We start from the raw sequence: 26,341 nt of genomic DNA, 5'->3' as shown, positions 1-26,341 counted from the left end.
AGAAATCCCATCTCCACTATGTGTGCGCCGGCACCTGCGGATCACCTGTGGAGACGGACGTGCGGTGCATCTTTCCAGACCGCAGCATGTCTATTTATCTTGCAGAGACACTCAGCCTCCGCAAGATAAATTTCACCCATGCAATATATTGGACGCGGTGATTCCGCACAGTTCAGTGAACCCAGAGGATTCACCTGCGTACAAAAGCCGGCAGCGCTTTGGAAGCAGCGGACATGTGCTGCGGCCAAAGCGCTGCCTAATACTGACTGTGTACCTACCCGCATAGGTTTGAGTTGGCTTCTTCTGCTATGGTATTTTAAAACAAATTCACATTCCCATTTCTTCTATATTCAGTTCTTTGTGACACTGTATATATGTGGCAGGCTGATGAGATGGCTCCTTGGTTGGCTGCCCGGCCTCGCTTGCCCCATACTTGGCTGCTTGGCCTGACTGCTTGACCTGACTCTCCGGACACCTGACTCTCTGGCATTGCTCTTTGGATGTATGTCTGCACAGACTAGCTCTCCAGATATGTGGCTGCCTGGACTTTCATGGTTCATCACATACCTATCAGCCTGGACAGGCTTCCTACATACCTGACTGCCCAGCCACATAGCTGGCTGGCTTACACAGAACGCTGGCTACCCAACCTGGCTATGTGGCTACCTGGCATGGCTTGCCAGATAGCTGACTGCTTGGCCTGGCTTACGCATATCTGGCTGCCTGTCCTGGCTCGCTGCAAACCTGCCTGCCTAATCTGGCTTACCCAGAAAGCTGGCTGCCCGGCGTGGCTCACCCAAATTCCTGGCTCGCCGCACCCCTGGCTGCCCGGCCTGGCTCGCCGCACCCCTGGCTGCCCGGCCTGGCTCGCCGCACCCCTGGCTGCCCGGCCTGGCTTGCCTCGATACCTGGTTTCCGGGTCTAGTTTGCCCGGATTCCTGACTGCCTGGCCCAGTATTAGGAGAGATTGACATTACTAACCCGTTATGGTTTATTTCTCACCAAGAAGCTGCACTGTTGCTACAATGTATAAGTCTTCGTTTTCTGTGTGAAGCATCAGTACTAATTTGTCCCTGAAAATTGCATTTTTAGTGCGAACCATTTTGCATCTAGTCCTAGTAGCTTTGACTGTTGCAACAATAGAATACTTGTACAAAGTATACAGAAAGCTACGCAGTCATTCATTACACAAGTGCAAAACATAAGAGACATTTCAGATATATGTGTGTATATATGTGTATGTGTGTGTTATTGTCCCGCCGTCCTCTTATGTTCCCGTGATACCAGCACATATATGGCGATTAGAGAATGACAACCTTTTTTAATTAAGTATCAGATTGTTAAAGCTTTGTGTCAGTCACAGACTAAAACTTGTCTGTCGTCCTTTTCAATAATGTAAATATTTTGTAGAATCGCAGAAGTTTACAAACATTTCATTATCGCCCCCAAATCTAGGAGCCGGTTATTGTCCCGTTGGCCACTGTCCAAGTCCTTGGCATTTCTGTTTTCCCCCTTTCTTCTGCTGAAAGCTGAGAAGACATTTTCTTTCAATATCTAGAACAGCCAATCTTATAGGGGCAATCTAGTTCAATCAAGCCCGGAAGCACATTGTTTTCACCTGCTAAATCTCGCATTTCTTTCATGTGAATAATATTGTGACAGGTAGCAAGATCTCCCCAATCTCAAGTCAGATCGGTAGGAGGGAGCCAAGAATAGATTTTTTTATTATTAAGTGAAGTATGATCAGTTCCTATTATTCCTCTCTGAATATTAGACGCTGTTTCTTGCTGTATTTTGAGACGTGGTAACAATGCATCATGTGCGGAGCCTGACGCCTACCTGCGGAGGTGACGGCGGTGCTGCAGTCTGAGCCATTGTTCATGACTATGCGCGTTATTAATTTATTAGAAGAGTGGTGACATCACCACCGCAGGAATATCCGTCCATCCATGTTGCTGTGAATGTTCTTTCTGAGCATTTCCTATGCTCTGGTGACACATTTGCATAGCTGCATATGTAGGTTTTTTTTTTTTTTCATTTTTTTATATCTATTTTTATTGCCCCCTGTGCATTTTGGTTAATGTGTTCCAACCATATTAAAAACATTGCTGTGGCCTGTTAGCATGCTTTCCTATAAATCTCATAATAAAATATGTGCAGGTGCTTTGCACGTGCACAGAGTCGCTCTGATATTACAAGCGCTTGCATTAACCCTAAGAGTAAAACTACAGGGCGCGGGTACATTTTACAAAAACTGCAATATTTCAAATATCACCCGCAGCGTAAGTGCAATTTTATTGATTTTTAAATGACAAATTTAATAGTAATCCTTTATGTAAGGCACCTCAAATAAGTGGTGCGGCTCTACCCGCTCCTCTGTGATAATGCCGCAGTATTTCAGATTGCACTGGAAATATGGAAAATGACAGAGTTAACAATTTTTTTTTTATGAACTATTTTTTTGTGCAGTGTTAACTAGAGATACACAGATTTATGACCATAAAGGTTTTGGTCTCCAACCACAGTGCTGCCATTAGGGCATCCGTACTTTCGGTAGATGGGTTTACTAGTGTTCCCCTATATGTCTCAGTACTAGATGGGTTTACTAGTGTTCCCCTATATGTCTCAGTACTAGATGGGTTTACTAGTGTTCCCCTATGTGTATCAGTACTAGATGGGTTTACTAGTGTTCCCCTATATGTATCAGTACTAGATGGGTTTACTAGTGTTCCCCTATGTGTATCAGTACTAGATGGGTTTACTAGTGTTCCCCTATGTGTATCAGTACTAGATGGGTTTACTAGTGTTCCCCTATGTGTATCAGTACTACATGGGTTTACTAGTGTTCCCCTATGTGTATCAGTGCTAGATGGGTTTACTAGTGTTCCCCTATATGTATCAGTACTAGATGGGTTTACTAGTGTTCCCCTATGTGTATCAGTAATAGATGGGTTTACTAGTGTTCCCCTATATGTCTCAGTACTAGATGGGTTTACTAGTGTTCCCCTATATGTCTCAGTACTAGATGGGTTTACTAGTGTTCCCCTATGTGTATCAGTACTAGATGGGTTTACTAGTGTTCCCCTATATGTCTCAGTACTAGATGGGTTTACTAGTGTTCCCCTATGTGTATCAGTACTAGATGGGTTTACTAGTGTTCCCCTATGTGTATCAGTGCTAGATGGGTTTACTAGTGTTCCCCTATATGTATCAGTACTACATGGGTTTACTAGTGTTCCCCTATATGTATCAGTACTACATGGGTTTACTAGTGTTCCCCTATATGTATCAGTACTAGATGGGTTTACTAGTGTTCCCCTATGTGTATCAGTACTAGATGGGTTTACTAGTGTTCCCCTATATGTATCAGTACTAGATGGGTTTACTAGTGTTCCCCTATATGTATCAGTACTACATGGGTTTACTAGTGTTCCCCTATATGTATCAGTACTAGATGGGTTTACTAGTGTTCCCCTATGTGTATCAGTACTACATGGGTTTACTAGTGTTCCCCTATGTGTATCAGTGCTAGATGGGTTTACTAGTGTTCCCCTATATGTATCAGTACTAGATGGGTTTACTAGTGTTCCCCTATGTGTATCAGTAATAGATGGGTTTACTAGTGTTCCCCTATATGTCTCAGTACTAGATGGGTTTACTAGTGTTCCCCTATATGTCTCAGTACTAGATGGGTTTACTAGTGTTCCCCTATGTGTATCAGTACTAGATGGGTTTACTAGTGTTCCCCTATATGTCTCAGTACTAGATGGGTTTACTAGTGTTCCCCTATGTGTATCAGTACTAGATGGGTTTACTAGTGTTCCCCTATGTGTATCAGTGCTAGATGGGTTTACTAGTGTTCCCCTATATGTATCAGTACTACATGGGTTTACTAGTGTTCCCCTATATGTATCAGTACTACATGGGTTTACTAGTGTTCCCCTATATGTATCAGTACTAGATGGGTTTACTAGTGTTCCCCTATGTGTATCAGTACTAGATGGGTTTACTAGTGTTCCCCTATATGTATCAGTACTAGATGGGTTTACTAGTGTTCCCCTATATGTATCAGTACTACATGGGTTTACTAGTGTTCCCCTATATGTATCAGTACTAGATGGGTTTACTAGTGTTCCCCTATGTGTATCAGTACTACATGGGTTTACTAGTGTTCCCCTATATGTATCAGTGCTAGATGGGTTTACTAGTGTTCCCCTATGTGTATCAGTACTAGATGGGTTTACTAGTGTTCCCCTATATGTATCAGTACTAGATGGGTTTACTAGTGTTCCCCTATGTGTATCAGTACTAGATGGGTTTACTAGTGTTCCCCTATATGTATCAGTGCTAGATGGGTTTACTAGTGTTCCCCTATGTGTATCAGTACTAGATGGGTTTACTAGTGTTCCCCTATGTGTATCAGTACTAGATGGGTTTACTAGTGTTCCCCTATGTGTATCAGTACTAGATTGGTTTACTAGTGTTCCCCTATATGTCTCAGTACTAGATGGGTTTACTAGTGTTCCCCTATGTGTATCAGTACTAGATGGGTTTACTAGTGTTCCCCTATGTGTATCAGTGCTAGATGGGTTTACTAGTGTTCCCCTATATGTATCAGTACTAGATGGGTTTACTAGTGTTCCCCTATGTGTATCAGTAATAGATGGGTTTACTAGTGTTCCCCTATGTGTATCAGTACTAGATGGGTTTACTAGTGTTCCCCTATATGTATCAGTAGTTAGATGGGTTTACTAGTGTTCCCCTATATGTATCAGTACTAGATGGGTTTACTAGTGTTCCCCTATGTATATAGTACTACATGGGTTTACTAGTGTTCCCCTATATGTATCAGTACTAGATGGGTTTACTAGTGTTCCCCTATATGTATCAGTACTAGATGGGTTTACTAGTGTTCCCCTATGTGTATCAGTGCTAGATGGGTTTACTAGTGTTCCCCTATATGTATCAGTACTACATGGGTTTACTAGTGTTCCCCTATATGTATCAGTACTAGATGGGTTTACTAGTGTTCCCCTATGTGTATCAGTGCTAGATGGGTTTACTAGTGTTCCCCTATGTGTATCAGTACTAGATGGGTTTACTAGTGTTCCCCTATATGTATCAGTGCTAGATGGGTTTACTAGTGTTCCCCTATATGTATCAGTAGTTAGATGGGTTTACTAGTGTTCCCCTATATGTATCAGTACTAGATGGGTTTACTAGTGTTCCCCTATGTATATAGTACTACATGGGTTTACTAGTGTTCCCCTATATGTATCAGTACTACATGGGTTTACTAGTGTTCCCCTATATGTATCAGTACTAGATGGGTTTACTAGTGTTCCCCTATGTGTATCAGTAATAGATGGGTTTACTAGTGTTCCCCTATATGTATCAGTGCTAGATGGGTTTACTAGTGTTCCCCTATATGTATCAGTACTAGGTGGGTTTACTAGTGTTCCCCTATGTGTATCAGTACTAGATGGGTTTACTAGTGTTCCCCTATGTGTATCAGTACTAGGTGGGTTTACTAGTGTTCCCCTATATGTATCAGTACTAGGTGGGTTTACTAGTGTTCCCCTATATGTATCAGTACTAGATGGGTTTACTAGTGTTCCCCTATGTGTATCAGTAATAGATGGGTTTACTAGTGTTCCCCTATATGTATCAGTGCTAGATGGGTTTACTAGTGTTCCCCTATATGTATCAGTACTAGGTGGGTTTACTAGTGTTCCCCTATGTGTATCAGTACTAGATGGGTTTACTAGTGTTCCCCTATATGTATCAGTACTAGGTGGGTTTACTAGTGTTCCCCTATATGTATCAGTAGTTAGATGGGTTTACTAGTGTTCCCCTATATGTATCAGTACTAGATGGGTTTACTAGTGTTCCCCTATATGTATCAGTACTAGATGGGTTTACTAGTGTTCCCCTATGTGTATCAGTACTAGGTGGGTTTACTAGAGTTCCCCTATGTGTATCAGTAATAGATGGGTTTACTAGTGTTCCCCTATGTGTATCAGTACTAGATGGGTTTACTAGTGTTCCCCTATATGTCTCAGTACTAGATGGGTTTACTAGTGTTCCCCTATGTGTATCAGTACTAGATGGGTTTACTAGTGTTCCCCTATATGTATCAGTACTAGATGGGTTTACTAGTGTTCCCCTATGTGTATCAGTACTAGATGGGTTTACTAGTGTTCCCCTATGTGTATCAGTACTAGATGGGTTTACTAGTGTTCCCCTATGTGTATCAGTACTAGATGGGTTTACTAGTGTTCCCCTATATGTCTCAGTACTAGATGGGTTTACTAGTGTTCCCCTATGTGTATCAGTACTACATGGGTTTACTAGTGTTCCCCTATGTGTATCAGTGCTAGATGGGTTTACTAGTGTTCCCCTATATGTATCAGTACTAGATGGGTTTACTAGTGTTCCCCTATATGTCTCAGTACTAGATGGGTTTACTAGTGTTCCCCTATATGTCTCAGTACTAGATGGGTTTACTAGTGTTCCCCTATGTGTATCAGTACTAGATGGGTTTACTAGTGTTCCCCTATATGTCTCAGTACTAGATGGGTTTACTAGTGTTCCCCTATGTGTATCAGTACTAGATGGGTTTACTAGTGTTCCCCTATGTGTATCAGTGCTAGATGGGTTTACTAGTGTTCCCCTATATGTATCAGTACTACATGGGTTTACTAGTGTTCCCCTATATGTATCAGTACTACATGGGTTTACTAGTGTTCCCCTATATGTATCAGTACTAGATGGGTTTACTAGTGTTCCCCTATGTGTATCAGTACTAGATGGGTTTACTAGTGTTCCCCTATATGTATCAGTACTAGATGGGTTTACTAGTGTTCCCCTATATGTATCAGTACTACATGGGTTTACTAGTGTTCCCCTATATGTATCAGTACTAGATGGGTTTACTAGTGTTCCCCTATGTGTATCAGTACTACATGGGTTTACTAGTGTTCCCCTATATGTATCAGTGCTAGATGGGTTTACTAGTGTTCCCCTATGTGTATCAGTACTAGATGGGTTTACTAGTGTTCCCCTATATGTATCAGTACTAGATGGGTTTACTAGTGTTCCCCTATGTGTATCAGTACTAGATGGGTTTACTAGTGTTCCCCTATATGTATCAGTGCTAGATGGGTTTACTAGTGTTCCCCTATGTGTATCAGTACTAGATGGGTTTACTAGTGTTCCCCTATGTGTATCAGTACTAGATGGGTTTACTAGTGTTCCCCTATGTGTATCAGTACTAGATTGGTTTACTAGTGTTCCCCTATATGTCTCAGTACTAGATGGGTTTACTAGTGTTCCCCTATGTGTATCAGTACTAGATGGGTTTACTAGTGTTCCCCTATGTGTATCAGTGCTAGATGGGTTTACTAGTGTTCCCCTATATGTATCAGTACTAGGTGGGTTTACTAGTGTTCCCCTATGTGTATCAGTACTAGATGGGTTTACTAGTGTTCCCCTATATGTCTCAGTACTAGGTGGGTTTACTAGTGTTCCCCTATGTGTATCAGTACTAGATTGGTTTACTAGTGTTCCCCTATATGTCTCAGTACTAGATGGGTTTACTAGTGTTCCCCTATGTGTATCAGTACTAGATGGGTTTACTAGTGTTCCCCTATGTGTATCAGTGCTAGATGGGTTTACTAGTGTTCCCCTATATGTATCAGTACTAGGTGGGTTTACTAGTGTTCCCCTATGTGTATCAGTAGTTAGATGGGTTTACTAGTGTTCCCCTATATGTATCAGTACTAGATGGGTTTACTAGTGTTCCCCTATGTGTATCAGTACTAGATGGGTTTACTAGTGTTCCCCTATGTGTATCAGTAATAGATGGGTTTACTAGTGTTCCCCTATGTGTATCAGTACTAGATGGGTTTACTAGTGTTCCCCTATATGTATCAGTAGTTAGATGGGTTTACTAGTGTTCCCCTATATGTATCAGTACTAGATGGGTTTACTAGTGTTCCCCTATGTATATAGTACTACATGGGTTTACTAGTGTTCCCCTATATGTATCAGTACTAGATGGGTTTACTAGTGTTCCCCTATATGTATCAGTACTAGATGGGTTTACTAGTGTTCCCCTATGTGTATCAGTGCTAGATGGGTTTACTAGTGTTCCCCTATATGTATCAGTACTACATGGGTTTACTAGTGTTCCCCTATATGTATCAGTACTAGATGGGTTTACTAGTGTTCCCCTATGTGTATCAGTGCTAGATGGGTTTACTAGTGTTCCCCTATGTGTATCAGTACTAGATGGGTTTACTAGTGTTCCCCTATATGTATCAGTAGTTAGATGGGTTTACTAGTGTTCCCCTATATGTATCAGTACTAGATGGGTTTACTAGTGTTCCCCTATGTATATAGTACTACATGGGTTTACTAGTGTTCCCCTATATGTATCAGTACTACATGGGTTTACTAGTGTTCCCCTATATGTATCAGTACTAGGTGGGTTTACTAGTGTTCCCCTATATGTATCAGTACTAGATGGGTTTACTAGTGTTCCCCTATATGTATCAGTGCTAGATGGGTTTACTAGTGTTCCCCTATGTGTATCAGTACTAGATGGGTTTACTAGTGTTCCCCTATATGTATCAGTACTAGGTGGGTTTACTAGTGTTCCCCTATATGTATCAGTACTAGATGGGTTTACTAGTGTTCCCCTATGTGTATCAGTAATAGATGGGTTTACTAGTGTTCCCCTATATGTATCAGTGCTAGATGGGTTTACTAGTGTTCCCCTATATGTATCAGTACTAGGTGGGTTTACTAGTGTTCCCCTATGTGTATCAGTACTAGATGGGTTTACTAGTGTTCCCCTATGTGTATCAGTACTAGGTGGGTTTACTAGTGTTCCCCTATATGTATCAGTACTAGGTGGGTTTACTAGTGTTCCCCTATATGTATCAGTACTAGATGGGTTTACTAGTGTTCCCCTATATGTATCAGTGCTAGATGGGTTTACTAGTGTTCCCCTATGTGTATCAGTACTAGATGGGTTTACTAGTGTTCCCCTATATGTATCAGTACTAGGTGGGTTTACTAGTGTTCCCCTATATGTATCAGTACTAGATGGGTTTACTAGTGTTCCCCTATGTGTATCAGTAATAGATGGGTTTACTAGTGTTCCCCTATATGTATCAGTGCTAGATGGGTTTACTAGTGTTCCCCTATATGTATCAGTACTAGGTGGGTTTACTAGTGTTCCCCTATGTGTATCAGTACTAGATGGGTTTACTAGTGTTCCCCTATATGTATCAGTACTAGGTGGGTTTACTAGTGTTCCCCTATATGTATCAGTAGTTAGATGGGTTTACTAGTGTTCCCCTATATGTATCAGTACTAGATGGGTTTACTAGTGTTCCCCTATATGTATCAGTACTAGATGGGTTTACTAGTGTTCCACTATGTGTATCAGTACTAGGTGGGTTTACTAGAGTTCCCCTATGTGTATCAGTAATAGATGGGTTTACTAGTGTTCCCCTATGTGTATCAGTACTAGATGGGTTTACTAGTGTTCCCCTATGTGTATCAGTACTAGATGGGTTTACTAGTGTTCCCCTATATGTATCAGTACTAGATGGGTTTACTAGTGTTCCCCTATGTATATAGTACTACATGGGTTTACTAGTTTTCCCCTATGTGTATCAGTAGTTAGATGGGTTTACTAGTGTTCCCCTATGTGTATTATTATTATTATTATTATTATTATTATTTATTTATATAGCACCAGATTTATTTATATAGCACCAGATACTATAGTATCAGTACTACATGGGTTTACTATTGTTCCCCTTTATGTATCAGTACTAGATGGGTTTACTAGTGTTCCCCTATGTGTATCAGTACTAGATGGGTTTACTAGTGTTCCCCTATATGTATCAGTACTAGATGGGTTTACTAGTGTTCCCCTATATGTATAGTACTAGATGGGTTTACTAGTGTTCCCCTATATGTATCAGTACTAGATGGGTTTACTAGTGTTCCCCTATATGTATCAGTACTAGATGGGTTTACTAGTGTTCCCCTATATGTATAGTACTAGATGGGTTTACTAGTGTTCCCCTATATGTATCAGTACTAGATGGGTTTACTAGTGTTCCCCTATATGTATCAGTGCTAGATGGGTTTACTAGTGTTCCCCTATATGTATCAGTACTACATGGGTTTACTAGTGTTCCCCTATGTGTATCAGTACTAGATTGGTTTACTAGTGTTCCCCTATATGTATCAGTACTAGGTGGGTTTACTAGTGTTCCCCTATATGTATCAGTAGTTAGATGGGTTTACTAGTGTTCCCCTATATGTATCAGTAGTTAGATGGGTTTACTAGTGTTCCCCTATATGTATCAGTACTAGGTGGGTTTACTAGTGTTCCCCTATGTGTATCAGTACTAGATGGGTTTACTAGTGTTCCCCTATATGTCTCAGTACTACATGGGTTTACTAGTGTTCCCCTATGTGTATCAGTACTAGATGGGTTTACTAGTGTTCCCCTATATGTTTAGATACAATGTAGACTGTAAAAGCAAAAAATGTAAGAATGTGTTTTGTTCTTCCCGTAGAAGGGTTGTAGTACACGCGCTAATTAACAGCACAGTTTATTTTTGTTCACAAACCAGCATGGTCGTGTAATGCAGATGGCACGTTCTCCGCTGCCGGCAGATCCACAAAACCTTTTAACAAATACTGTTGTTTTTTTTTCTACACACAGCATGGTGTCTGAATGGAAATTGTGTCCTAATTGTACAAGTTTTCCTTTTTTTATATAACTGATGCACCTTAAGGCTGTGTTCACTTTCAGTGTAAACGCCGCATTATTCTCTGCTGCATTTTGGGGAATCTGAGAACTGCACTAAAAAAATATATATAAAAAATGCTGCTTCAAATATGTACCAAAAATTCATCAGATAAAGAAGAAAATGCATAAAAAAAACCTCAAGCAGAAATGCGATAATCAGAGGAAGTTGCTATTGCACAGGCACATCGGATCATGGCCTAAGTCGTCAGGTTAGTTGCTGCACCCCACAGATAAAAATGTGTTGATAAGAAAAAATGTGATCTAAAAAAAAAAAATCTTTCAAGTAAACCTTTTGGATTGAGGCCCGTTCACATGTATCTGGGGCATCTAGATCAGTTTTCTTGTGCTCCAGCTGATCACATAATGGCTTCAGTAGTCATTCTGCTTTTTCACCAGTTGGATCTGCTTGAATAATGAGTGCTGTGATCCGGCTCCTTGGAGGGGTCCGGCACGACACATGGTGTTCCAGATGAATATGAATGGTCCCATAGTGGGATTAGATTTTTTTAGTTAGTGAAAATGAATCAAAAACAAACAAACGAGAAAAAAGAGGCCTAAATCGAAAAATTAAATCTGAATGTTTGAGAATTCCAAATGGAAATTTGTAGTGTGAATATAGGCTTTAACTTTAAGAGTAGGAGTAAGTAGAATATTCCTTTTAGGCGTTTCGCCCATATGAGTATACAAATTGCCTCTTCAGACAGGAAGAGAACTAGAACTCTACTGCCACCTATTGGAAGTAGCAATCCTTAACGCTAATATTGACCCTTTAACAAGCCTTGCCACACGAGTTCAAGTCCTCGTCCTCTTTGAAGAGGCAATTTGCATGTTTAATTTCCGATAGGTGCGTTGCATGGCCTATAAGTCTCCTTACACTGGCATGTCAAGTATGTCACTATCCACAAGGAGAGACACTACCCCTTAATCCATCCATGTATCAATGTCCAAGAGTGGAACAGAATTTTTAATCTGGCCACAGGTCTCCTGAAGATTTTCACAGCCTCTTGGGCCCATGAGGCTGAGGTCGGGTCAGGAGTCCCTTGGCCGCGTCAGTACATCACGGCTCACTTTTGGGCCATGAAACTTGAACGTGTGATACTAGCCTTATACTGTTGTCTTAGGGTCCCAACCAGCATCTCATGGAAATACTTATTTATGAGCCTCGGTAATTTTCTTTGGAGAAGATGAAAATTCCCAATTTTTTTTAAAACTAGTGTAACGATGCTAAACTCAGAAAACTGATTTGTGACATTTAACAGTTGGGTTTATATAATTACTTGTTTTTCTGGCTCGGAATTATTAGCTCCGGACGCCTTCCTTTCTATAAATTAAATGGATAAAATAAAATGGTGGAATAAAATTCTGTATAAATGCATCTGCATATACATCACCAGTGTAAAGGAGAATTTGGGGCTTGCTGGCCATTGCAGCGGCCACAGATTAAACAATGTAGCGGGTGATATCCGGTAGATGTCTACATGTTGTATATCCGGTAGATGTCTACATGTTGTATATCCGGTAGATGTCTACATGTTGTATATCCGGTAGATGTCTACATGTTGAATATCCGGTAGATGTCTACATGTTGTATATCCGGTAGATGTCTACATGTTGAATATCCGGTAGATGTCTACATGTTGATTATCCGGTAGATGTCTACATGTTGAATATCCGGTAGATGTCTACATGTTGAATATCTGGTAGATGTCTACATGTTGTATATCCGGTAGATGTCTACATGTTGTATATCCGGTAGATGTCTACATGTTGTATATCCGGTAGATGTCTACATGTTGTATATCCGGTAGATGTCTACATGTTGTATATCCGGTAGATGTCTACATGTTGTATATCCGGTAGATGTCTACATGTTGTATATCCGGTAGATGTCTACATGTTGTATATCCGGTAGATGTCTACATGTTGTATATCCGGTAGATGTCTACATGTTGAATATCCGGTAGATGTCTACATGTTGTATATCCGGTAGATGTCTACATGTTGTATATCCGGTAGATGTCTACATGTTGTATATCCGGTAGATGTCTACATGTTGTATATCCGGTAGATGTCTACATGTTGTATATCCGGTAGATGTCTACATGTTGTATATCCGGTAGATGTCTACATGTTGTATATCCGGTAGATGTCTACATGTTGTATATCCGGTAGATGTCTACATGTTGTATATCCGGTAGATGTCTACATGTTGTATATCCGGTAGATGTCTACATGTTGTATATCCGGTAGATGTCTACATGTTGAATATCCGGTAGATGTCTACATGTTGTATATCCGGTAGATGTCTACATGTTGTATATCCGGTAGATGTCTACATGTTGTATATCCGGTAGATGTCTACATGTTGTATATCCGGTAGATGTCTACATGTTGTATATCCGGTAGATGTCTACATGTTGAATATCCGGTAGATGTCTACCTGTTGAATATCCGGTAGATGTCTACCTGTTGAGCTGTTTGCACAAGTCGGCCATTTTTCGGCCTCTCACGCGAGGCTTAGCGGTTTCGAGATGCATGTCTTTCCCTCCCCATCTCCCACCCACATATTGAAAGCTGGTCAGAACTTACCTCGCCCCCATCACCACCGATCGTATAACAGCTCTTTCTTTCACTAGGTGTTCCAGTCTCTTCATTTATCCAAATTAGCGGATTTCTTGCTGTGTCCCTACTTTAGTGTGTGTACTGATTGCGCTATCGAGTAAATGGTCCATTCATGTTAATCTCTCTTTTTTCTCCTTGCACCCCTTTTTCACTTTCTCTTCCAATGCTTAAAATAGAAGTGGAGCAAAAAGGTAAATAACCAATTCCAGCCCGAACCCCCAGCTCCCTGTTATGTGCCATATGGATGTTAACCTTCTCGATCCCCCTTATCCCTAAACACTGACGTTCTGTATTCAGCAGGATTGCATTTCTACACTTCATACACAAGTTGACTGCTAATAAAACAGTGTTCTGGATATGTCACATAGGTGGGACACAGTCTCTGCATTTCTTGTGGGAAATGTTTTCTTGCTCTCTTCCTTGAACCCTAAGTGATTTTCTTTTTGTTTTTCCTTTATTTTACTGTTTCTTTAGTCATGTACTTCTTGCCTGGCTTCCTATACTCTTTCCCCAAGCATGCCACATGTACAGGCTTTTTCCTCCATTGCTCCAATTTGTCTGTTGGGGTTCTTCTTCTTTTCTTTTCTTTATTTTTCATTATTCTTTATTTTATATTTTTACTTTTCCAGCCCGATCTTTACTGTATAAATGTTGTTTTCCTTCATTTTTTTGAGATGTTCTTGCTTTGTTTTCTTCCCTCGGTTCATATCTTTTTAAGGCACCAATGGAAAACCATCCACGTTATTTTACTTTATTGGCATATAATTGCGTGTGGTTTTTCATTGTCTGACAGATTTCAGCCTAAATGAAAATCATTCTTCTGGTTCATTACAGTCATACGATTTACTTCCCTAAAGTGGAATCCGATGTAAATTAGTAGTTTATTTTAACACCATGAATGTCACATTCTTCATCTACAGTTTTTTAAATTTCACCTTTTTGTTTCTGTTGTTTTTTTTTGTTGTTTTTTTTTTCTTAATATTGAAAATATTGCTACTGGACATGGTTAAGAGAGAAACAATGTTAATATTTGTTTTGTGAAATAATCCTCTTTCTACTTTTCACTAGTTTTTGTTTGCCCTGGGGTGTTGAAAGGAGTTGTGGACTCACCATATATTTTTGAAGCTGAACAGAAGGCAGGTGCCTGGTGCAAAGACCCCCTCCAAGCTGCAGATAAAATTTATTTCATGCCCTGGACTCCGTATCGTACGGATACATTAATAGAATACGCCTCATTGCAAGATTTTCAAAATGGCCGACAGACTACAACCTACAAACTTCCTAACCGGGTGGACGGCACTGGATTTGTGATTTACGACGGTGCAGTGTTTTTTAACAAGGAAAGAACAAGGAATATTGTTAAATTTGACCTGAGGACTAGAATCAAGAGTGGGGAAGCAATTATAAATTATGCCAATTACCACGACACATCTCCATATAGATGGGGTGGGAAAACTGATATCGACTTGGCGGTCGATGAAAATGGCTTGTGGGTAGTCTACGCAACGGAGCAAAACAATGGAATGATCGTGATCAGCCAATTAAATCCCTACACCCTACGGTTTGAGGCAACGTTTGAAACCTCTTACGATAAACGGGCGGCCTCCAATGCATTTATGATATGTGGGGTCCTGTATGTGGTGCGCTCCGTCTACCAAGACAACGAGAGTGAAACCGGGAAGAACGCAATTGACTACATCTTCAACACCAAGCTGAACCGAGGAGAGGCTGTTGATATTCCGTTCCCCAATCAGTATCAATACATCGCCGCTGTGGATTACAACCCCAGGGACAACCAGCTGTACGTGTGGAATAACAACTTCATTCTCCGATACTCTCTAGAGTTCATCCTTCAGGACTTAGCCCAAGGTAAGATCCGTGTGTCTCTGCTCTGCTTATAGCTTCATTCTTGTGGCATTGTGTGGGTCAAAGCTCTATCTTTTAGTCATTGTTTTGCATTTGTTTTGCCTTTTATAGACAAATTAATGATCACAGTAAAGGTTCATGTATATTATAATTTGGAATCCCTTATAGTCACGGTTGGTTTTTATCTAAGTGAAATTATATAATCACATGAGATACAAAAGTAGATAAATGTGAACGTTAATATCCTAAATTCAACATTTTATTATTCTTTACCGATTTGTTTTTATTACTTTTATATTCATTAGCGTATAATCATATAAACAGAAATATTTTAATTCTTAAAGAAAAAGTGAATGTTTAAAAGTGAAAATTATTCAAAATTAAATAGAACAAATAAAAAATAAATGCATAAAAGTGAAGAAATAAGGGGAAAAATATTAACAATAAAATTGCCATGAGCCAAAGTTATTTTTGCTAAATCAAAAGTTCCACTAAACCTTGTTCAAAGCCAAGTCTCTTTTTCATTTTCTTTGGTCTGTTTTTATTACTGGGAATCTAGTTCCTTTTTTTGTTATTGGCCTTTTTTATTACTGTGAAGTTATTTCTCTTACTTTCACCTGAAAACTAGAAATGTTTATGTGCTTAGATCTTGTAAAAAACAAACCTCAGTGAAGTATTGTACGGTGATACAGAAGTCAACTATTTCATCTCTTAAATTTATTATTTTTTGCAAATGAACCGATCAGGGATTCCGGATCATGAAATGATGTGCGTCATGACACTTTCACACGTGAGCACAGCACAAAAGATGCTCGGCTTGATACAGAGTAATAGATGTAAAGACCTGACAATGTGTGCAAGTCACGCCTTGTATCTGAAGACAAGAAATGTGCCCTTGATCTCCGGTTACACCTTCTGACAGATGTTGCGCGCTCAGTGTAGTGATTTTAGATGACAGCCGTGACTGTTGGTAAACTGTATTGTATATGGTCTTCTGCTCCGTAGACTTGGGCGCACATTTTTTTCATTTTTCTGTCCTAGGTGTCATCTAATTTGCGCTTTTTGCCCCTTTTAAACGTGTTTGATGTTTTTGACGTCTATTTTTTACTTCCTTTTGGAGAAAATGCAAGTTTTCCTCATGTCTTTGCTTTTCTTACAGAAGAACCCAGATGTTTTTACTCGTAGATTTCTAGATGTAGAAGCGTTTGTAACCACAAGCTGTTGAAGTGTCAATGGTTTGCGATCACCTCTGGCCCCGCTGCTATCTGCGAGGAGACTCACTCCCCACTCACCAATTATACAGTGGCTGCATGGAGCTGTAATCTCGCTATAATTTACGATCCCGCACAGTCACTGATTCCGTGAGGTCACAGATCTTCACTGCTGTGCTGTGTAGCCAAGAAAGCTCCAGCCTCAATTACTGTGTGATCTTTTTTTTTTTTTTTTATTATTATTTTTGGTTATTGTATTTTTTGTTTTTCTTCTTTTAATTCTAGTCCGTTTATCGTACGGCTGAGTTCTGCTGCTCGGCCTTTCTGTAATTTGCATCGATAATAGTTCAGCTCTTTTAATTTGTTCTATGTAGATCAGTAGAGCGTCTGCATTCGGGTTTTCTGCCTTGTCTCGTCGTCTTCTTGCTTGACAAAGTTATAGATTGTTGTAAACTATCCAGTTTCTAATCTGCAACTCTAAATTTCAGGTTTGGCCTTGGGCTGATTATCGTGATTTTTAGTTTACAGAGGAATGATCTGCTGTAGAGGGAGACGCGGCTCAGGACAGAGCGTTCTTGTTGAAGGGCCTTTTAGATGTCGGAGACCCAGAATTTGCAATTTCCCCACTTGTATCATTTTCGGCGATGTTGGACAGAACCTCGTGGGGTGCGATTGGTTTTGTTAGTAAATACATTTGTCTGTAAATATTTGTTTAATCTCGACACCTGGTTCATTTTCAATGATAAAGGATTTGTCGGCTCCCACATAAGGGATTTTTGTGTTTCCCCAACTTATTTGATTAGATTGTTTTTTTTTTAGGATGAGAAATCGTAGAAGCCCATAGTTTCCACTGTGTAAATGCTGCTTTTTTTTGCTGCTTTTCTTCAGCAGGTGTGTGCGCCAATAGTAATCTGCGATGATTACTGCATTGTTTTTGGTGCAGATTAGAAGTGTCAGAAATCTGGGATTCTGCGCTTTTTACTGCATTTTTACATGTAGTTTTAATGTTCCACATAGAATCTTACAGTGGCATAAAAAATGCACAGATCAAGGGCGTCTTTAAGCGCACAGGGGGCAAAAGAATTCAGGAACCCACGTGGCTTGAATTGTAAAATGCAGGAGACAAAAACACTGCAACATTTATATTACATGGGAGCGGGAGTCCGGGGCTCTAAGATTAAAAATTGCATCATTTCTAATCAGATTTTTTTTGTGTTCTTGAGGATTGTGACTCTTAGGCCGCGTTCACACGTTTAGTATTCGGTCAGTATTTGTAACCAGGAAGGTGATAAATACAGATTTGGTGAAGCGTTTCTATTCTACTTTTCCTTTCCTGATTTTGGCTACAAATACTGATCTAAACTACTGACCAAGTACTGACCGTGTGAACACGGCCCAATGCTGTGGATTTGGTCAGCGATCTAACGTGGCAGCATGGCGCTCTATAACAAATCTTGCAGTGAGGCCTTTTTGTAACATGGTCACCATCAGTGGTGGGATGGTGCAGGTTGCATTTATGACGATCACCTTGTATCCTTGCTTTTCTCCTTCCTTTCTCAGTGATGGTGACTTGTCGATCTCTGACCTTCAGCTCCTCTGATAATCCGGCAGAGCTCGGCCTCCATTCCTGCTTGCTTGTCTCCACTCATTACGTACTCTCAAAAGATACAATGTGTTTTTTTTTACTATTTTCTTATTTGCATTTTTTGTGGGTGGAAATTGATGCAGGTTTTCGAAAATCCCTATAATGTATCTTGACACTACCGTGAAGACCAAGACGTCCAAGTTATTTGCGCACAGTTCATATTAATTTAAAACTGATGTTTTCAGCCAAAGGAAAAAAATAAAGTTTTTAGACCCAATTCTAGAAAATGACATCCTGAAATTAAGCCAGCGTGCGCGGGAATCATCCAGCGACATATGGAGGATGGATCGGGGCGCCCGGTTTGCCAACTGTGGGTGGCTACGATATATTGGATGTGGGTAGCAGAGCGATCTGTGCAATTCCTCCGGTGTTCTGCAGATCTGGCCGAGCAGCGCGCTCTCGCTACATTGGTTTTGTCCTCACATTCCCTCTTTGCCCAAACTACTTGTTTTTTCTTTGGGAAGTTTAGTGGTCTGTGAGTTCCCCAGCATGCATTAACAAGCGCTGGCGCCATTTAAATGTCTTATGTACCAATATTAGCAAACTTCTTCCAAAGAACCTGGCAATTCTCCCCCAGCATTTTCGTTACATTTCTCACATTCATTACTTACTTTCCTCCAGAATGTTTTCTCATCATTGCATTCATTTGGCTTTTTTTATTAACTTCAAAAATGCAAATTTTAGGTTTTAGCTGTTAAAAAAAGAAAAAGTGAATTCACTTTTCTGTTTTGCTGCACCAAGATCCTCATACCTGACATCAATCCTTATCCTTAATGGGGGAGGCGGTAATTTATTTTTGCTGTCTCCTGTAGTCACACAGGACAATTTGTCTATCGGTGTGTTTTTTCATAGTGGGAGGAAATTGAAGACCCCAAAGGAAACACAAATGATCGTCAGGGAGAGAACTACAGATTCCATCTTCACTCTATTTGTTATCGGATTTGATCCCAGATCCCAGTACGGCAAGAAATCACTGAGACGTGAATTTTGTCTTGAACTCTGTAACCAAAGAATATTGTCTATGTCTTAAGTGCACACAGAAACGCGTCAGTGGTCTTTCTGTCACCGACGTGGATTTTAATTGTTTGATACTTACGGAATAAACGTTGAAGATTGTATCTGTTTTTTTACCGATCAACTCTGGATCAAGTAGTGACGGACGCCATGAAGGATCCCGATGGCCCCATTACAGGCTCTGTGGATGTCCATCAATGTCCCGATGAGTCGGGGACTCAGGATTTTTGTTGTATCCACGTCCTTCATCACATATATTATAACCGTTTGCAGACGTACATGTTTTGATTTTACATATGTGCCATGTAACAAAATGATGACGTTTGGGCGATATTTTTACCGGCCACACGTTTTGTGAAAAATTGGATGATCCTATGGCGTTGCATCTCTTTCAACATTTTCAAGCATTTCTATTGTCCCAGTGGCAGAAAATCCTCCTCATCCTCGATGACCCACTCGGCATGGTACTGTCTGGTGCTCGGGTATTAATCATCAGTATTTGTGGCTCCTCGAGTCCAAACAAGAAGATCATTTCACACCCAGTTTAGCGAAATCCAAGATACAATGTGAAATAAAAAAATATCTTTAATTGTTGAAATAATGAATTTTGAAGGCAGAAGCCGGAGCGTGCCATCCACTTGTGATTGCCACCTAATTATACGACCAGAGGAAGCTGTCAGAAGTCCTGTTATCAATGCCGATCTCGGGGGATAAAAATAACCTACATGTTTCCAGAATTACCTAGAATCCAGGCTAATGTAATGGTGCTAATTTGAATCCACATCTGAGTGATTAAATATCCACTAATCAGTTCAGCGTGCGGTGGGATACAGACCTAATGACGGCACTAATAGCACTTTGCCACATTTCATCATTACTCTCCCATCCTTTCAATAAAAAAAAGCGAAGAAAAAAAAAAGTAAAAAAAAATAATAATTTCACGATTACTGATCATTTGGAGAATTTTGATAAACTGTGACAGACGTGGAGGGAGAAAATAATCATCGTTCTTCCGCCCAATAGACGAAGTCTCCGGCCTGAATCCTCTATTGCATTTTTTTCATTCCTCTTTCTCCTCTTTCTATTTTTGCCGGTGAACTTTACAGCAAATTCATCAATTGGCATATGTTAATGGATGCTCTTTTTTTGCATTTATTATGTCAGATGTTCCTTTCACAAAGTGGTAAAATGCCGCACTTTAGTCCGTTACTGGGCAAAAAATATTAACACAGGTTCCGCATGTCACTAAAGTATTAAAAAATCACAAGTAATAAAATTGTACAAAACATTTAGATATCTAGAACCGCGGCCACATTATCGAGCAAACGCCCAAAAGCGTTATTTTACTTTTTCCACAAAGAACAGACTCTGATGCTATGTGTTGAATTAAAACATCTAATGAGTGTGTGCAAAGGTGAAGGGAGGCTGAGGTGGTGAGCTGTGACTACACTTGTGATTAGAACTTATGTTATCTGCTGCAAACAGTGGTGTTATCCGTCATTGTACAGGAGGAGGAGGTGAGCTGTGACATCATCTATTGTGAATGGTGGATCCTGTGTTATCTACTGTATATAGAGGTGTTATCAGTCATTGTACAGGAGGAGGAGGAGAGCTGTGACATCACCTATTGTGAATGGTGGATCCTGTGTTATCTACTGTATATAGAGGTGTTATCAGACATTGTACAGGAGGAGGAGGAGAGCTGTGACATCATCTATTGTGAATGGTGGATCCTGTGTTATCTACTGTATATAGAGGTGTTATCAGTCATTGTACAGGAGGAGGTGAGCTGTGATATCACCTATTGTGAATGGTGGATCCTGTGTTATCTACTGTATATAGAGGTGTTATCAGTCATTGTACAGGAGGAGGAGGTGAACTGTGACACCACATATTGTGAATGGTGGATCCTGTTTTATCTACTGTATATAGAGGTGTTATCAGTCATTGTACAGGAGGAGGAGGAGAGCTGTGACATCACCTATTGTGAATGGTGGATCCTGTGTTATCTACTGTATATAGAGGTGTTATCAGTCATTGTACAGGAGGAGGCGGAGGTGAGCTGTGACATTACCTATTGTGAATGGTGGATCCTGTGTTATCTACTGTATATAGAGGTGTTATCAGTCATTGTACAGGAGGAGGAGGTGAACTGTGACACCACATATTGTGAATGGTGGATCCTGTTTTATCTACTGTATATAGAGGTGTTATCAGTCATTGTACAGGAGGAGGAGGTGAGCTGTGATATCACCTATTGTGAATGGTGGATCCTGTGTTATCTACTGTATATAGAGGTGTTATCAGTCATTGTACAGGAGGAGGAGGTGAGCTGTGACATCACCTATTGTGAATGGTGGATCCTGTGTTATCTACTGTATATAGAGGTGTTATCAGTCATTGTACAGGAGGAGGAGGTGAGCTGTGATATCACCTATTGTGAATGGTGGATCCTGTGTTATCTACTGTATATAGAGGTGTTATCAGTCATTGTACAGGAGGAGGAGGTGAGCTGTGATATCACCTATTGTGAATGGTGGATCCTGTGTTATCTACTGTATATAGAGGTGTTATCAGTCATTGTACAGGAGGAGGAGGAGAGCTGTGACATCACCTATTGTGAATGGTGGATCCTGTGTCATCTACTGTATATAGAGGTGTTATCAGTCATTGTACAGGAGGAGGAGGTGAGCTGTGACTACCTATTGTGAATGGTGGATCTTGTGTTATCTACTGTATATAGAGGTGTTATCAGTCATTGTACAGGAGGAGGAGGTGAGCTGTGACATCATCTATTGTGGATGGTGGATCCTGTGTTATTTACTGTATATAAAGGTGTTATCACTTATCAGTCATTGTACAGGAGGAGGTGAGATGTGACATCTATTGTGAATGGTAGATCCTGTTATCTACTGTATATAGAGGTCTTATCATTCATTGTACAGTAGGAGGAGGAGGTGAGCTGTGACATCACCTATTGTGAATGGTGGATCCTGTGTTATCTACTGTATATAGAGGTGTTATCAGTCATTGTACAGGAGGAGGAGGTGAGCTGTGACATCACTTATTGTGAATGGTGGATCCTGTGTTATTTACTGTATATAGAGGTGTTATCAGTCATTGTACAGGAGGTGGAGGTGAGCTGTGACATCACCTATTGTGAATGGTGGATCCTGTGTTATCTCCTGTATATAGAGGTGTTATCAGTCATTATACAGGAGGTGGAGGTGAGCTGTGACATCACCTATTGTGAATGGTGGATCCTGTGTTATCTCCTGTATATAGAGGTGTTATCAGTCATTGTACAGGAGGTGGAGGTGAGCTGTGACATCACCTATTGTAAATGGTGGATCTTGTGTTATCAGCTGTATACAGAGGTGTTACCTGTTGTTGTAGCCATGCCTATGATAGTGAACCTGCTGAAAATTCTTCCTGCAAGTACAGGAAAAAAATAGTCTAAAATACCCTGAGTGGCAAATGAATATTACAAGAATATTACTTTTTTTTTTTTTTTTAATACAGATTATGATTTGAAAAAAAAAACATTGGCGAAAATGTTTAAAAATAAATGTAACCCAAGAATCTGACTTAAATAATAGGTAATTTTCGGTTGACAGATTTCCTTTTAAATACAAATATTTACTCCAAGGAAAAAAAAGCTAAAAGAAAAAGAACCGTGAATCCGGAGCCAAGCTGAATTGACGCTTTGGTTTCAGGTTTCTCTTCGAGCTTCAGTTTATTTAGGCTTCAGAATTATTTCCTTGTGTGTGAGAAATATTGAGGCAATTTCTTATATATTTTTTTAACTCGATCTTTTTTGTATGTAAACTCTGTGATTTACGCGTTGGGTCAGGTCCGGGTATAATGTGTGCGGAGGACGGTAATTACTACATTGGTCTGGAATACACCACCGTGGTTTTACGCCTGGATTGATGGCGGTTCAGATGATTCTCTTTTTTTTTTTAGCTTTTTTTTCTATCATTCGGGCTCTTTCGATTGATGCTTGTACAGTTTTGTGTCTACAATTGATATAAAGTGTCAAAATCATGAATGTTCCTCTGACAATGTAGCAGGAATATAATATTTTTTGCAAATCGTTTGGATGCAAAATTAAAATGTAATTAATCCGTCAGTGGTCTGCAAACGAGGACGAAAAAAAAAGTCAGCGTCCCTAAAGGATGACCTCATTTATTAATTCTCCTGTCACTTAGTCACCAGTGTGAACCGAGCTTCACATTGTCGGCTCCCCCACAAAGGGGAAGGAAAAGAAAGCCTTGGGAATGGCAGAAGGCGAGCTTTGAAATTCCACCGGCTAAATCAAGGAGAAAGTCCTATACACAGAGCCGCTATCAATTAATTTGCTTTCTGCGTCCTGACCTCATCGCGGCAGAGCAGCACAGAAAAGTCTGAATCGGCGGCTCCGAGAATTTCCATCCTTCAGTGTTGTCACTTCTCATTCAGCGCTGCGTACCGTCCCTTGACTGAACGACTTCGCTCCCCTTTCTCTATTGGTTTTATCTAAAGAAACCATGTCAGTTCATGAAATGTTCCATCTCTAAAGGAAGACATGCATGCAACGCTCGCCTCTGTTCAGGTCTAATCAGGCATGCCGAAATCTCTCAAGCAAAAATCAGTGCTGGGTGGGAAGATGGGCCGGGAATTATTTTCATGCACGGCATTGTCTCAAACATCTCATTTTTGCAGCTCTCCTTTCAGGGTATGTGCCGGTGTCTCCTTGTCAAGCTGCTTTAACTGTCACTTGTATCTAGCCGACCCTATAATCAGGTATATATAGTCGTGTGATCAAAGGCGGCCGAGTAACCGCTGCCTAAATCACCACGTCTAAATGGTGACCTATCGGCACGGGCCGGAGAAGCTTACAGCGCTAATCCTAAAGTAGAAAGATTATAAAAATGCAGCTTATCAAGGACTTGTTAATATCACACACACGTAGGGAGGGTCTAAGATGTGTGCGATACTGTAGTGATCACGGGGTGGAGGAACGGATTTTTCTCGACTTCATATCCGTAATCCCATTGCCTCTCACCAGTGAGGGATTACTGGGAACAATACACTGTTTTCCACTGCATTTCTGATAGAGATGAGACTGTCCCTATAATGTCAAAATGTAGATAGAGACCTATAAATGCAAAACTTCTCTTCGGAAAGTGCGTAAGTGTAGATCGCCGTATGATTTTCAGGAATGCTCGATTACGATAATTGTGCAGATAAGACAGACCGGCAGTTCCCCAACTAATTGGAAAAACATTAATTCATCAGGTGAAATTATCTTTTTGGTTTGACAAATAGATCGTCATTCTCGGCAGCACATTTTGCTGTGTAGACAAACCCTGAGCTGCTGAGAACAATGGCAGCCTATGCACTGATTGATTTGTTCTCATTCACTTCCCATCTGACGTGAATAAATCCAATTGACTGTCCATCAGCAAATAAGTCCCTGTGTGTTGTTGGGGCAAATGGACCTTCACCCTCTTTTCTGATCACAGCCCCTGGAGGGAGAATTCTGCAGTGTCAGAGGCATTGCTCAATATTTCCCTCCAGTAATGTGCAGCATCCATGGGGCACATTGGTTATGGAAGAGTATGCACTGCGATGTTCACTCTGTTAGCGGTGGCCTGCTGTGTGGGAAAACTCAGTTGGAACAGAAAAATAAGGGTTTTCTAGGTCATCACCTCAACATAAGGCTTCGTCAGATGACTGGGGACCCATGATTGTTTGCATTGGGAGTGAATGTTCTCCAGACCAGATACAGATCTGAATTCTAAAGTGATGATTACGTCCACCAACGTCTGGGACAGAACCTGCAGACCAGATTGTTCAACCCTACTGAAAGCTCATCAGCTCATGATAGGGTTGTCATCACCCCGAAATGTCTGTCTACAGACTTCAAGAAGTAATCAAAAAAGTTGAAAATACCGTCATAAATCTAATCAAAGACGTAAAGCAGCTGTCATCACTCCAGAGGTAAGACGTTGGGCGTCAGGTTGGAAGACTCCTGCCTGCATGGACATCACTAGCCTTACTGATGTGTGAATGTAGCCTAATAATAGGGATCATTTGACGCTCTGGACACCAATGCAAAATCTTTCACAGACAACTCTGACTCGTCATATATATTAACGGATTTCTCGTTTGGGGCACTGGAGGTGACTGCTACCTCTACACCTCCTCTAGTTACACATCCAGTATCATTTTTTTGACCATTGGTTATCACTGCTCTTTAAAAACGGAAAGGGATTGATGGACGATGTGACTTTGGCCTGGATAACAATAGTTTTTCATTTGTGCCATCCATGCCCACTCGGTTTACAGTCCTTGTGCTCTCGCTCCGGACGGTAATGCTGGTATTGTAAGTGCTGCATGGTCTTGTGTTGATGAATATTGTTGGGGAGTGTTAAATGCACATGATTTTGTTATTCTGACATATCCATAGTTCCCATCTTCTATCTGCACGTAGAGTATATGAAGGACGTGTACGGTGCACTTGTCTGATTCTCTGTTGAATTTTCTTTATAGCTCACAGTTCGGTTCCTCAGCTGCTTTTTTGTGTTCTCTTCTCCTCCTTGCGCTTTGCCTGACATATATTCCAAAAAAGAAAAAAAATCCCGGAAAGCTCAAGGCGATCTTTAAACAAGATTTTGTCTATCTTTAATTGCATTTTCCAATTTTTCTCAACAGTGCCTACAACCGTAGTGGCAGAAACACCACCAGTTCAGCTACTCGAGACAACCGTATCAACCACCACCACGACTTCACAGAAAGCTCTAATTAGCACTACATCAGCTGCAGGTACAAAAGAAGGAAGTAAAGGACTCAAGCCTCCAGCGGTTCTTTCTACCACAAAGAATCCTCCACCAACCAGCGTCTTTCCTTTGCCGGAGAAGTTCTGTCTAGCTAAGGAATTGAAGGGGATCAGTTGGCCGCAGACACAGAGAGGGATGCTTGTAGAACGCCCCTGCCCCAAAGGAACTCGAGGTACAATATTATTTTCTATGTATGCAATATTCTCTTTCAGTTTCAATTTTTTTTTTAGTTTTTTTCCATGAGCTCTTTTACGTGCTCTCTGGAATATGTCAGTCTCCTTTTCATGATATGCAATCCCAGATAAAGTTCTGAATTTCT

General features: G+C 40.6%; 1 protein-coding gene across 27 annotated transcripts in view; it reads left to right on the top strand.

Annotated features, from left to right (window-relative positions):
* The window catches only part of ADGRL2 (adhesion G protein-coupled receptor L2), a 202,702-nt gene that overhangs the window by 131,137 nt on the left and 45,224 nt on the right, over positions 1–26,341 (top strand). For all 27 annotated transcript variants that reach the window (XM_077277691.1, XM_077277688.1, XM_077277687.1 and 24 more), the window contains exons 5-6: positions 14,531–15,331; positions 25,898–26,194. In XM_077277691.1, coding sequence (XP_077133806.1) covers positions 14,531–15,331; positions 25,898–26,194 — 1,098 coding nt within the window. The remainder of the gene's footprint in view (positions 1–14,530; positions 15,332–25,897; positions 26,195–26,341) is intronic.

The sequence above is a fragment of the Ranitomeya variabilis genome, chromosome 8 (assembly GCF_051348905.1).
Source record: "Ranitomeya variabilis isolate aRanVar5 chromosome 8, aRanVar5.hap1, whole genome shotgun sequence".
NCBI lineage: Eukaryota > Metazoa > Chordata > Amphibia > Anura > Dendrobatidae > Ranitomeya > Ranitomeya variabilis.
The sequence above is the reverse complement of the archived record's forward strand: the minus strand, read 5'-3'. Positions and strand labels throughout refer to the sequence as shown.